At 46.3% G+C, this 12430-nt stretch overlaps 2 protein-coding genes across 2 annotated transcripts in view; one reads left to right on the forward strand and one right to left on the reverse strand.

The window, feature by feature from the left end:
* Positions 1–1298: 1298 nt before the first annotated feature.
* On the reverse strand, positions 1299–7617 carry LOC128346397 (transmembrane protein 17-like). The gene is made up of 4 exons (XM_053299660.1): positions 7385–7617; positions 5180–5283; positions 4394–4507; positions 1299–2174 (listed from the first exon to the last, which is right to left on the reverse strand). The coding sequence occupies exons 1-4, from the start codon at positions 7494–7496 to the stop codon at positions 1821–1823; spliced, it is 684 nt and encodes a 227-aa protein (XP_053155635.1). The 5' UTR covers positions 7497–7617; the 3' UTR covers positions 1299–1820.
* LOC128346396 (translation initiation factor IF-2-like) overlaps positions 2164–12430 on the forward strand; it is a 32477-nt gene continuing 22210 nt past the window's right edge. Inside the window, exon 1 of the mRNA XM_053299655.1 lies at positions 2164–5326. The gene's annotated coding sequence lies outside the window, so the exon portion shown is untranslated. The remainder of the gene's footprint in view (positions 5327–12430) is intronic.

A 12430-nucleotide genomic window follows, 5' to 3' on the forward strand; every position in this document is an offset into this window, starting at 1 on the left:
GTCACCTCCCCATTAGTACAGGTTTAGTCTTGATCACAAGATTTAAAAACATTACCACTAAAAGAGTAACAGGAGAATCAGACCCATTTACATAGAAATCAAATAAGCACTCAACAGATTCTCCTGGGCTGTGCTCTGATCAATGGGAACACCAAATCTCCCTCAAATAAAATATGCAATTAAAAAATATGAATCTGAGAGTTTATCTTATCTGAGTCACATGGACAGAGCCTTAGGGACACCATGATATCTTGTAAATAACCTTCAAGATAGTTGGATGGTATAACATTAACCCTAGCAAAAAGGGGGGGGGGTTCTTTACTTAAAATGTGTGTTTGTAGCATTACTTATAGAAAGCATCAAAGAATGGGTAGATGGTATTGTTCAGCACACAGCATATGTTGGGCATTTTCCAGAGTGCAGGTTTGTGCAGATGAGTTTCAAATTGATAGCAAGAATAGTCAAAGCTCCTTCCATGGCTTGAGAAAGTTGACTTGTACACAAAAATACATTTTTTTTAAAAGCCCAGAGCAGTAATTCTTAAAATGTGTAATACTGAGGACCACTAAGTGTTCCCAGGTGGGATTGGTGTGGGACACAGGAAGAAAGTCTGAGATGAAATGGATTCGTAATTAGATTTAGCTTTGCAAATAAATTAGCAGAGAATTGCACCTGTGGTAGATGGATACAAATTGAGCATGATAAAAGAAAAGGGCTTGAACAGAAGGCAGCACTGGTAACAGAGTTAGAGAAAATTATAAAAGCAACTGCTGAAATATTTTGCTAAATTGCCTTTGTCCTTTTAATTCCAATGGGTGTACTCTGAATAACTTTCCATATGTCAGTAGCCTGACACAGAGATGAGGGAATCTCCCAAGGCACTGTGTTCATTGTGTGATGCCTTGTAGGATATCCAGAGGCCAGGAAAATGAGTCCCAGCCTCTGTTGAGTCACGCTGCTCCCAGCAGCACAGGTCATATGGGTGTGTGGCTTGCACACTGAAGAAACACATATCGATCATCTGGCAGAAGGTAGGTTCAATCCTGCCTTCCCCACAGCACGGTCATGTGAATAGCCCCTTTGAGTAACACAGGCCTCTCTGCCTTTGCTTTAACTTACTAAGTAATTATGAAACTTCCTTGATGTTCATCAGACCAATTCTGTTTTAAGTTTTAAAATAATTGTGAAGCCTTTTTACAAAGTGCCTCTTGTTACAGAGAAGCAATGTGCATAGTGAGAGCTATGCAACCAACTGCAGAGCATCATTTGACAGGAAATGCTATCATCACCATATACAATTAAAAGATAATTACAAAAATCTTTATTTTACAAAATATCCCTTTGCAACAGTTATTGAAATATTAAGTATGTAAATGTGTGCATGCTTAAAAAGTAAGCATTTTGGTTTTTTTCAAAACAAAAGGCATTCCCACTCAAGAAAAGATGACGTCTGAGCACTGATGCTGATATAAGGTTTTTCCACAACCGAAAAATGACCATGGATGAATACAAACAGAAATACCACAAAGCAGAGGAAAAATCCATATGGATTTTTTTAAAAAGACATGAGCAAGACTGGACAGAAATCTAATTTTCAGTTCATGAGGCATGCCGGCAAAGTACAGGTAGGTTACACAGTCCAATGTTATGTTTTGCATCACACCAGAAGATGACTCTCATTTCATAGATTACTTGTAGAAGAGTGCCTTCTTGTTTTCTCTAAAAAGGTGAACTCCAGAGAAGGATACTCAAAAACACAAACAAGGAATCAGGAACCAAGGGACATTTATCAACAGGTGGCTGCCTGCTTTTCCAGCCCATCAAGCTCTCACTGCAGCTCCCCAACCAACACTTGTTGAACGAATTTCTTCCACAGGTGGTCTCACCACCCACGGAGCATCCATCCTCCTTTGCTTCCAGGCTAGATGATCAGAGGGTAACTGTTCAGCGAGCCGGTCAAACTCATGAAGGTGGAAGCGTGTTGCCAATTGATTCACCATTCTTTTGAGGGCTAGGAATGCAGTAATGACCTGGAAAACAAGGAAGATTACGAAGATGATGTGGACAGCTCGCTCCAGCGGCTGGATCTTCAGGCTTTCATTTAAAAGCAGGAAGAGAATTAAGGGCAGTTGCAAAAGGAGACTCAGGAGCCAAAATCCAGCTAACTCGGGAACCTGGGAAGAGGAGGGGAAATGGCATCAATTCACCATCATTCTGGCAACGGTACAACACAAACAGAGGCTATGAAGGTGTAGAAAAGCTATTGGTCAGACTTTCTACACCAGTGTCCAAAATGCAAATCCTGAAAAACATCATTTCAGAGTCAAAGTTCAAGGAAAGGCTTTTCAGTACCAGATTATGGAAAATCTGCTCCTCTTCTGCACAAAAATCTCTTGCCCTATTAGTGCTCTCAACTCAATCCTGCCAGCTAAGTGCAGCACATCATTACCACTGCGAAACAGGATGCTGGACTAGATGGGCCTTGGGCCTGATCCAGCAGGGCTGTTCTTATGTTCTTATGACCAGACTTTTCAGTCAGGTGTCTCAGCCAGATGCCATTCTCTGAGGCTGTTCTCATGAGCAGCCTAGTCTGGGCCAGGCTACTCGTGTGGCGCGCCAGGCCCTACGCAGACCTCAGCCGAGGTTAAAAGAGCAAGCATTCCTTTAACCCGGCTGTTGGGATTGTGTCTCCTCGGGCTCCACGCAGCCTGTGGAGAAACAGAGACAGGCGCCTAGAGTGCCTGTCTGATGGGGGAATCCCCCATGGCACCACACTTGTCATGCGGTGCCATGTGGGATATCCGGGGGCAGGGAAAACAAGTCCCGGCCTCTGTTGATCTGTGCTGTTGGGAGCAGCACAGACAGTACACGGTGCTGTTCCCAGCAGCGTGGGTCGAGTGGGCACGCAGCTCATATCCAGAAGGGATAAGTTTGATCATCTGGGAGAAGGTAGGTTGAATCCTGCCTTTCCCCCCACCCACCTGGTCATGTGAACAGCCCCTCTATATTGTTCCAGTGACAGGGAAAATATAACACAAATAGAACTAGGGGTAGAGGAGAAGAAACAAATCGCTTGTCTGTCTCTTTTCAGCCGGAAGCATTGCATCTTAGCTGCTATGAATAGTAGCAGAGGGAAGATTGTATTGATCACATTCTCGACTGTCTTGCTCCTAATAGGGACCAAAAGGGCTCAGAGAACAATAGCAAGGCCTGATCTTGTAGCATTTTTCAAAATAGGAAGGCAGGATTTACACCAATAGCAAAAGCTAGAACAAAGAGACTATAGTTTGGGCAGAGTGGAGGGTAGTGGGAACAAAAACCTTGTACCTCACAATAGACTTAAACACACAGCATGGGATTTGCTGCGTTTTTCCAGCAGTTAAAGAAATATACTGCTCCAGAGCTTCCCCCCACAGACAATTTTTTTAAAAAGACAAGTTTGCTTGTAAAATTTTGGTTGGAGTTCAACTAGCTACGTTTCCTGGAGTTTGTGCTATGTCTTCTGTGGGGAGAGACTTTGGGAATCTAGAGTCAGCTATTACCTTTCAAGATGCCTTATTCAGATGAACTGCCTGCCAAATGTACCATTCTAGGGCAAGTCATGGCGCATTAACACCAACCTTTTCCTTGGTTATGTACTTGGCTCTAGTTGTATATCCTCTGTGCTCAGATTTTTAAAACAACCAAATTCGTTGGTTGAATTAATGTGGTATGTTCTGATCTCAGTAGATTCTGTATCCTTGTATCATACCCTGCATCCTTGCCTTGGTCTTCTCAATCAACCTACTACATAGGCAGGAGTTAACCCTCCAGGGAGTTGGGTCAGCAAAGACTGGGAACTGGCAAAGTGGTAGCTAGTGAGATTTCTCCAATCACACTGGCAAAGAGTCTACTTTGCTGGTAACTCAGAAGGTGGTGGCAGCTATCAATTATTTATATATTTCAGGGTGGATCTATTCTCAGTGTTATAACTGGAGCACCCAAACACTCCTTTTATTTGGTGTACTTAGTGACCACTGGGGTACCCAGGCAAGAACTCTTGGAGGGGCCCCAGGAACATCGCAATGCTACCGAGTTCTTACTTTAAATTATCCTGTGTTTTATCCAGTTCAAAGCAATTTATCCAATTGTCTAGAACAGTGATAATGAGCCCCTGGTGGCGCAGTGGTAAAACTGTCGCCCTGTAACCAGAAGGTTACAAGTTCGATCCTGACCAGGGGCTCAAGGTTGACTCAGCCTTCCATCCTTCCGAGGTCGGTAAAATGAGTACCCAGAATGTTGGGGGCAATATGCTAAATCATTGTAAACCGCTTAGAGAGCCCCGGCTATAAAGCGGTATGTAAGTGCTATTGCTATTGCTATTGCTATATTCAAGCAAATGAAGCAAACTTACCTTTTCCTGCAGGTTGCCCATATACCCCAGGTACAGGCGGATAATCTCAATCAGAGTTGATAAAATAATGACTGTCACCAGGATGAATTTGTAGTAGTCTGGTAGGAATGAATACTAGAATTGAGGAGGGAAGGGGGAAAAATATTTGGAGGCGACAAGAGATGAAGTGGTTAAAACAACTATGATAAAATGGGCTCAAGATGTGGGTCATAATATAGATATGGCTGCTTGGGAAAAATTATGGAAAACTGATTTAAAGTTTACTGCATGTAAGGGTTTGAAATATAGTAATAACAGCAGGTTGGGTAGGGTAAAATCGAGAAGTAATGTGGAGTATGTATGTTTCGAATTATTATAGCAATGGCTTATAGGTATAGTTAATGTGAATTGTGCAGACAGGTAAGCGGGAAGTCAATATTTACTTAATTAAATAAATGAATGTAATTTGATTGTAAAGCTATTGTAAAAGCCAATAAAAATTTTAAAATGCGAGAAGGGAAGAAAAAATAAATACACTATCCAGGCAAAGTAATTTTACTTACAGAGTCATCTTTCTTGAAATCCACACCATACGGAGAATCTTGTTTTTTTGATATTTACCTGCTTCTAAACCCATCTGCAACAAATGCTACCATTTGGAACATATTTTATGGAAATCATACTGTATCATCACTGCTGTTACTAGGTATGTTAACTAGCAATAACCGGTCTCTCTGTTTCAGAAAGTGTCAGGAAATAAGAATGGACAGAAGGGAAACTTAGATACCAGTTGTCTTCTGGACTCACCTTCAATTGCAGCACAACTACACTGCTCAACCACCAAAATGGGAAAAAGCAAAGGTTGAAATAGAGGGACATCTGCAAGGGTAAATTGGAGACGATTTCATTATCTGAAGAAACAAAAACAAAAAAGAGAGAGCAGCCACTTGAGAGGTATGTGCTGGAGACTGCAATCCAATGCACAATTACATGGGAGTAAGCCCAGTTGAACACCTATGACTTAATTCAAAGTAAATATGCATTTCATTAGGCTGAGACAGTCCAAAAAACTGCAATCCCTAGTCATGCTTTAATTTCTGAGCCTAATCTGATTGATCTGCAGTGTTCAAGGGCTGCATGATCCATGCTTGTCCATGGTGTGTTGTTTCTTTTTAAAGATGGTGCTATAAGAAGTAGGGACTGCTACTGCAAAATATAATATTAGTATTAGCATCAATATATAATATTTGTATAAATAATTAGTGCCTCTTCATATTTCCTGAGATGAGGAGCCATTTTCTGCCTTGCGTCAAAATACCATACTGTACACTGCTACAGGCAGAACAATTCTATCAGATTGTCTTGGCTGAAGTCATGCTATGGCAGCTGTCAGATATTTTTAAAAAACTACTCTTTGCTCAGTAAGTAGGGGTAACAAAGAGGTCATTCTCACAACCATTCGTGCCAGGGCTGGGGAGAAGGCAGGACATTACCTACCTTCCTCACATGATCCACACGGTGCCCAGCCAACCAATGTGTGAGCAATTCCGAAGTGGCGAGGGGGAGTGGGGAAAATAGGCTGCTTCCTCCCGTATCTCACAGTGCAAGGAGCATTATGGATTCCCCACTGCCAGGCCACTCCTTCTGCCCGGGCTTGCCAGGAGGGCACATGCTACCTCGCGGAGGAGTGTCAGGATCAGGTTCTAATGCCAGGTAGGGCAGTGCTAGCCCAGGTAGGGCTGGTCATGAGAACGGCCTTAAAGACTTGTTTAAATGGGTTATTCATTTTGTGGAATTAAGTGTGGCTGGGTTAATCTAAAACTAGCCGACCCCGCACAGAACATCTGTGCGCTCTTCAGGGCTGGCAGTTACCTCTCTTCCCCAGTCTCCGACCATCTCCGCAGCCGCCGCCACTTGCCTCCACGGCTGGCCCGCTGGCGGGCCGAGTGCCGCCTCTGCGGCCGGGCTGCCACCTTCCTCTGCGGCCAGGCCCGCCACTGCTTGCCTCTGTGGCCGGCCCGCCGGCGGGCCGAGTGCTGTTTCCGCCGGCGGGCCTAGTGCTGCCTCTGTGGCCGGGCCTGCCGGCGGGTCGAATGCTGCCTCCGAGGATGGGCCTGGTGCTGGGCCGAGTGCTTCCTCCATGGCTGGGCCCGCCGCCGCTGCCGCTTTCCTCTGTGGCCGGGCCCGCCTGCCGCTTGCCTCCCCAGCCATGCCCGCCACTGCCTCTGGTCTCCTGGGTGTGCTGGCACCCAGCCAATCAGCTGGGAGCCGGGACGCACATTCCATGGCACACCCAGGAAAATTATTATAATAGATTAAGGGCATCGTTCAGCTAAGAAGTTATTCACAACATTGAAACTTTCCCATTGTCTCCCTGATGCCAGATCATCCAGATGAGCTCCCGTGCTAACATATATAATACACTGAAGATAGAGAGCCAGAGTTATAGGCTAAAGCCTAAAGCACCATGTCATTATGTGGCAACACAAAAATCACAGGCACCATGTTGGGCCATTAGAAAAATCCAAAAGCCACATGGGGCCATGGAAAACAACACACAAGCAAGCTTTTGGATTCCCCAAAACTCTTCATCAGGTTGGATGTCAAGCAAAGCAAAAAGGAGGAGAGGAGAGCTGGGCAAGTTGTCAGTAGAGCCCGAAGTCTGCAGTTTAATCCTCTCATGGCGGAGGTGGAGTTTGAGCAGGAGATCTGCAGTCTCAGGGGGTTAGTCAGGACCACCCACTGAAATTAACTTAGTCATCTCTCCTTTGTGTCAGTGCTGCTTGGCCACGATCACCTGGCTTGATCTGGATCCTGCTCTTAGATGTGCACTTTGCGAGGCAGACCTAATGAAACCCGCGCAGCCAGCTCCTCCAAAACAATATGCGACAGGCGAGGCTGGGAATGGATCCACCCCACCCACCCCACCATCTGCTCCCTCCCGCCAGTCCGTTGCCAACGCTACGCCGCTGCCCGCCATCTTTGTCACTGGCACAAGGCAGGGACCCTCACCAGGAATGCCGCAGTCGCCACCTCTATCCTCGGGTTGGGTGCGGTTGTTGTCAGTAAACACTGTTCTGCTGAACGAGCTCAGCCGTTTCCTCACCGGCTCCGGCAGTGACATGAGAGAAGCTGCCGGCCTCCACTCGTTGCTATAGCAACGAGGAGAGGTTCTGTGTGTTCACGCAGCAGCAGAATCTCTACTCTGTTCAGTCGTCCAAAGAGACCTACAACGACAAGCGTACCACACACCACCCTTACTTCCGGTTCCTATTAGAACAGTCCCTGGACCACCTGTGAGTGGTAGAAGTACATGGGGATCAATATAAAGCATATTCATGAAAAAAGAGCAGGGTGAGACGTTTCTTTTCAAAACACTGCAGCGAAAGAAAGATGCTCTCTATACAGAAAGGTTATTTTGCTCACTGGACGAGCCTGCTCCCTCACAAGCATAGAAAATCTGAATTTTTATTTTTAATTTAAAAAAAAAATATATTTGGCCTATTTGCTGGAAAAGAAGACACTGAGGAAGAAAGCTGGTGTTGAGTAAATCTGAGTTTAATTTACTTTTTGAATTCGCAATCCAAGAACTCATAAATATTGTAATACTGGATATTGTAATAATGCAGTATTACAGATCCCTTAGGATTTACCAGCAAGAGGTTGCCACTGGGCCACCATATCATGAGCAGAAAAAGAAGGCCAGAAAGTCAAACTGATAGTTGATTTGTTGGAGAAACGGGCAATGTTTTAAAAGAAGTCCTATGGTGTCCAGTAGGATTCATTCTCAGGTAAATATGGGAGTCAAAGGCCCACTGAAGATTGATTGATTCATTAAGTGCCATCAAGTTGGTGTTGACTCTTAGCGACCACATAGATAGATTCTCTCCAGGATGATCTGTCTTCAACTTGGCCTTTAAGGTCTCTCAGTGGTCCACACTGCTGTCGTAATCTAGTCCATCCATCTTGCTGCTGGTCATCCCTTTTTTCTCTTTCCTTCAACTTTCTCCAGCATCATGGACGTCTCAAGGGAGCTGGGTTTTTGCATAATGTGTCCAAAGTATGATAGTTTGAGCCTAGTCATTTATGCCTCGAGTGAAAATTCTTTATTGATTTGTTCTATGATCCACTTGTTTGTTTTCCTGGCTGCCCATGGTATCCTCAAAAGTCTTCTCCAGCACCAAAGTTCAAAAGCGTCAATACTTTTCCTATCTTGCTTCTTCAAAGTCCAGCTTTCTCATCCATGGAGTATAACAGGAAAAACCATTGTCTGAACAATTCTAATCTTTGTAAATATAGAATGTTATGGCATCTAAATATCCTTTCCAAGGCCTTCACTGCAACCCTATGAAGTGCTAGTCTGCGGTGTATGTCTTGACTGCGGGATCCTTCAATGTTGATGATCGATCCTAAAAGGCAGAAGCGATCTACCACTTCAATGTTTTCATTATCAATTCTGTGCTCCCTGACTTTCATTAGTAGAGCTTGCAGATCATCCGCATTCTCAGCTACCAAAGTGGTGTCATCAGCTTAGCACAGGTTACTGATGTTTCTTCCTCCAGCTTTAAAACCACGCTCATCTTCTTCCAATCCAGCTTCTCTCCCTATATCTTCAGCACATAAATTGAATAAATAAGGAGAAAGTATACAGCCTTGTCTTACTCTTTTGCCGATCTGGAACTAGTCTGTTTCACCATGTTCCGTCTGGACTGCGGCTTCCTGTCCTGTGTATAGGTTTCTCATGAGAACAATGAGATGTTCTGGGGTGCCCATTTTCCTAAGGATATTCCACAGCTTACATGGTTGACACAATCAAAGTCTTTTCTGTAGTCAATAACACACATATTGACTTATTTTCGGTATTCTTTGGCTTTTTAAATTATCCAGCATGCATCAACAATAATGCCTCTTGTTCCTCGGCCTTTTCTGAAACCAACTTGAAAATCCGGCATTTCCCTTTCCATGTAGGGCTCTAATCTGCGTTGGATGAGCCTGAGCATTATTTTGCTAGCATGGGAAATTAAGGATATTGTATGATGGTTTGTGCAATCTGTTAAAGTCAATCATTCAACATCTTTATTACAGTTAAAGACCAGCACAGGATATAATACAGATACAGTAAAATAAAAGATCATGTGTCAATAAAATCTTTACATTAAAATTATTATAAAACAAATTATCATGAAATAATTGCAACTGCATTATTAAACATTAATATACTATAATTAGACTATATTTTTTTGATTTATAAAATACAACTCTAAGAATTGTGGGGAGACTAATAAAATAAAAATAAAGCAAGGGTAAATATATAGGTACTAGCCAACCCAGCACAGAGAATCTGTGCGCTCTTTGGGGCTGACTGTTAGAGGTTGTTGATTTTTACCCACAATAGGTAAAACAGCAGAGCACTAAGGAATGAGCACACACTCCAGTTACAGAGCAGGTAGCAGAGGATGGTTCAGATATTGCAGCTATTTAAAGAAAACACATGGAGATCCTTGTATGACTAAACACTAAACATTTATTGGTTAAATACACTTAGATAGAAAAGACCTATATCTAATCCAAAGGACTACATAGTGGATAGGTAAGGAGAGAGAGAGATGTTTCCATCTGCTCTCTAGGAGGAAAGGAAGGATTGTGACTCAGCACAGGAAGTGCTGCAGAGTCAGTTCAGGGGTCATAGAGTAGGGACAGATAGGGAGACCCTGACTCACTGTCTCTACTCCCAATGCCCCTAGTGGTCATTAGGACAGTTGGTGCAAAAGGTCGATGCACTGGAAGTTCATCCCCAACACTGACTGCTCCCCCCTCTCTCCTCTCTCCCCTCCAGCCCCACGTTCTCTTGCCCTCTCCCACTTCCGTTCCTCCCCACCACCACGTGTACAGAGCCTCATCGGGCGTTGAGCGGCCAAAAAGGGCGCCGCCACCGCTCCTGCTCCCGGGTGCTGAACAGGGAAGCCCTGCCACCCGTCTCCCTCCCGCCAATGGCCTCCCTTATGCTCCCCCCCACCTGCACAGAGCCTCACTGGGCCCCACTGCCGCAGTTCCTCCTCCAGGGCGGTGAACAGGGAAGCCCCACCACCCATTTCCCTCCCGCTCAGGCCTCGAACAGGCGCTAGGGCTGTGCCCCGCCACCTGTTTCTCTCCCACGCCAGGCTGCAACAGGCTCAGGGGCTTCACCCCCACCGCCTGTTCCCCACTCACCCCCGCCAGTGCTGCCCGGGCCAGGGCCAGTCCCTCCCACTGCCTACTGCCTCCTCCCAGCCCAGGCCGCGGCCAGTCTAGGCCTACAGCCACCGCCGCCACCTCAATGCAGCTGGGCCAACCAGCACGCAGCTAATCAGGCACCTCCGCCGGCCAACCAGAGCTCAGCCAATCAGTTGCCTCCTTCGCTGGCATGCATAGCCTTGCCACATCCCCATGCATGGTTGGCTAAGAAAATTAATTATGACTAGCCGACCGCGCACAGAGCATCTGTGTGCTCTTTGGGGCCGGCTGTTTTCCCCTCTTTCTCCCTCCTGCCCAGTCTCTCCTCTCCCCCCTCGCCCCAACCACCTGCACAGAGCTGCTGCCTCTCGCCTCCCCCCCCAGCCCTCCCCCCCCAATGTGGTTTTTGGCCTGGTGGCCCAGCCACCTCCTCACCCTGGCGGCTGGGCCCACCACCACCTCCTCGCTGCTGCCGCCACCCCCGCTGTGGCCAGGCCCGCCGCCTCTCCTTGCTGCGGCCCAGCCTGCCACTGCCATGCATGCTTCTCCTTGTGGGCGGCCGGGCCTCCCGCTGCCGCCTCTCTGCCGTGGCTGGGCCTGCCGCCGCACCTGCAGGGGCCACCGCTTCACCTGCCTCTCATCGCCGCCATTAGCTTCAAAGAGGCCAACTGGTGCCCAGCCAACCAGCTTCAAAGTGGCCAACTGGTGCCCAGCCAATCAGGTGGATCCCTTGCCGGCAAGCATAGCCTTGCCACATCCCTTCGCATGGCTGGCGGCTGGCTAAGAGAATTATGTATAATGAAGATTCATAGTTATATACAACTATCTATAGAAGTAAAGGCATGTAAAAAGTATATAATATTTAGCATATAAAGCAAAATAGCAAAAATGTGCAGGGCAATCAAGTAAAATAGTCAGTAGTTAAAAAATCTACTACATGAGTTATGGACTGGCAGTCAGGATCCGGCGGATCCTACACACTGCCACGCAGATCCTGGCAGCATTGTAAGGTACAATTTTCCTCTGAGAGCAACATCTTTGTGTAGTCTTGACTAGGGCAACCAGGGTATCTGAGGAGTAGAGGGAGTATGAGCTTCTCTCGGCTATCCTTATAAAAGGGGCAAGAGCGGAGTACATGTTCAATAGTTTCCACCTCCCCGAGTCACATGGGCAAAGCCTTTCCGTGAGTGAGATCTTCCTGTTCTTTCCTTCCAGAACAGCGGAAGGAAGGGCATGACAATGTGTCAAATAGGCAGAGGGGCAGACGGTGAATCTGAGACTATCCAAAGCCAGGAAGCCAGGTGCCCTACTTAGATACACCTGGCATTCCGTGCCCAGGATCCTCGGTTTGATGGCCAGTTTCACAGCCCATAGCAGGCAGGAGGGGTGAGGAGAAGCCTAGTAATGCCACTTTGTCGTAGACTGCCTGTTTCCAAGAAGATTGGAAATTGCCGTGCAGGGTTAGCGAGGCCAGGCTCTGTGGACAAAGGGCTAGTTTGAGCCAGTGGTCGAAAACAGTCATCCAAACTTTGGCCTCCACTTTTATCATACCAGTTTCCAAATGTAGAGTGGCACTGGAGACACAGCAAGGCACTTGCAAGGCCACTCTTAGGAATTTAGATTGGACACGTTCCAGTGAGGCAGGATTGGAGGGTGATCCTGGGTGGGCAACATATAGTAATTGTGCCAGCGGCTTGGCCTCATATAGTTTGAGACCTGCAGGTACATAATGGCTGCCTCTAGTCCGAAGGAACCTCAAGATGGCAGCGGAGTTCCTCTGTGCTGCTAGGGCAACATGGTCACAGTGGGCCTTTCTTGAGCCTGCCAGAGGCATGGGGGACCACC

Source organism: Hemicordylus capensis, chromosome 2, assembly GCF_027244095.1.
Source record: "Hemicordylus capensis ecotype Gifberg chromosome 2, rHemCap1.1.pri, whole genome shotgun sequence".
In the NCBI taxonomy this organism is placed as follows: Eukaryota; Metazoa; Chordata; class Lepidosauria; order Squamata; family Cordylidae; genus Hemicordylus; species Hemicordylus capensis.

What these genes read in the sequence shown, in the direction of transcription:
- LOC128346397 (XM_053299660.1), bottom strand. Translation starts at nt 7,496, where the DNA reads ATGTCACTGCCGGAGCCGGTGAGGAAACGGCTGAGCTCGTTCAGCAGA. An exon ending in TGGCGACTGCGGCATTCCTG is followed by an intron (nt 5,284 to 7,384) that starts GTGAGGGTCCCT and finishes TTGTTTCTTCAG; the next exon opens with ATAATGAAATCGTCTCCAAT. An exon ending in TAGTTGTGCTGCAATTGAAG is followed by an intron (nt 4,508 to 5,179) that starts GTGAGTCCAGAA and finishes CCTCAATTCTAG; the next exon opens with TATTCATTCCTACCAGACTA.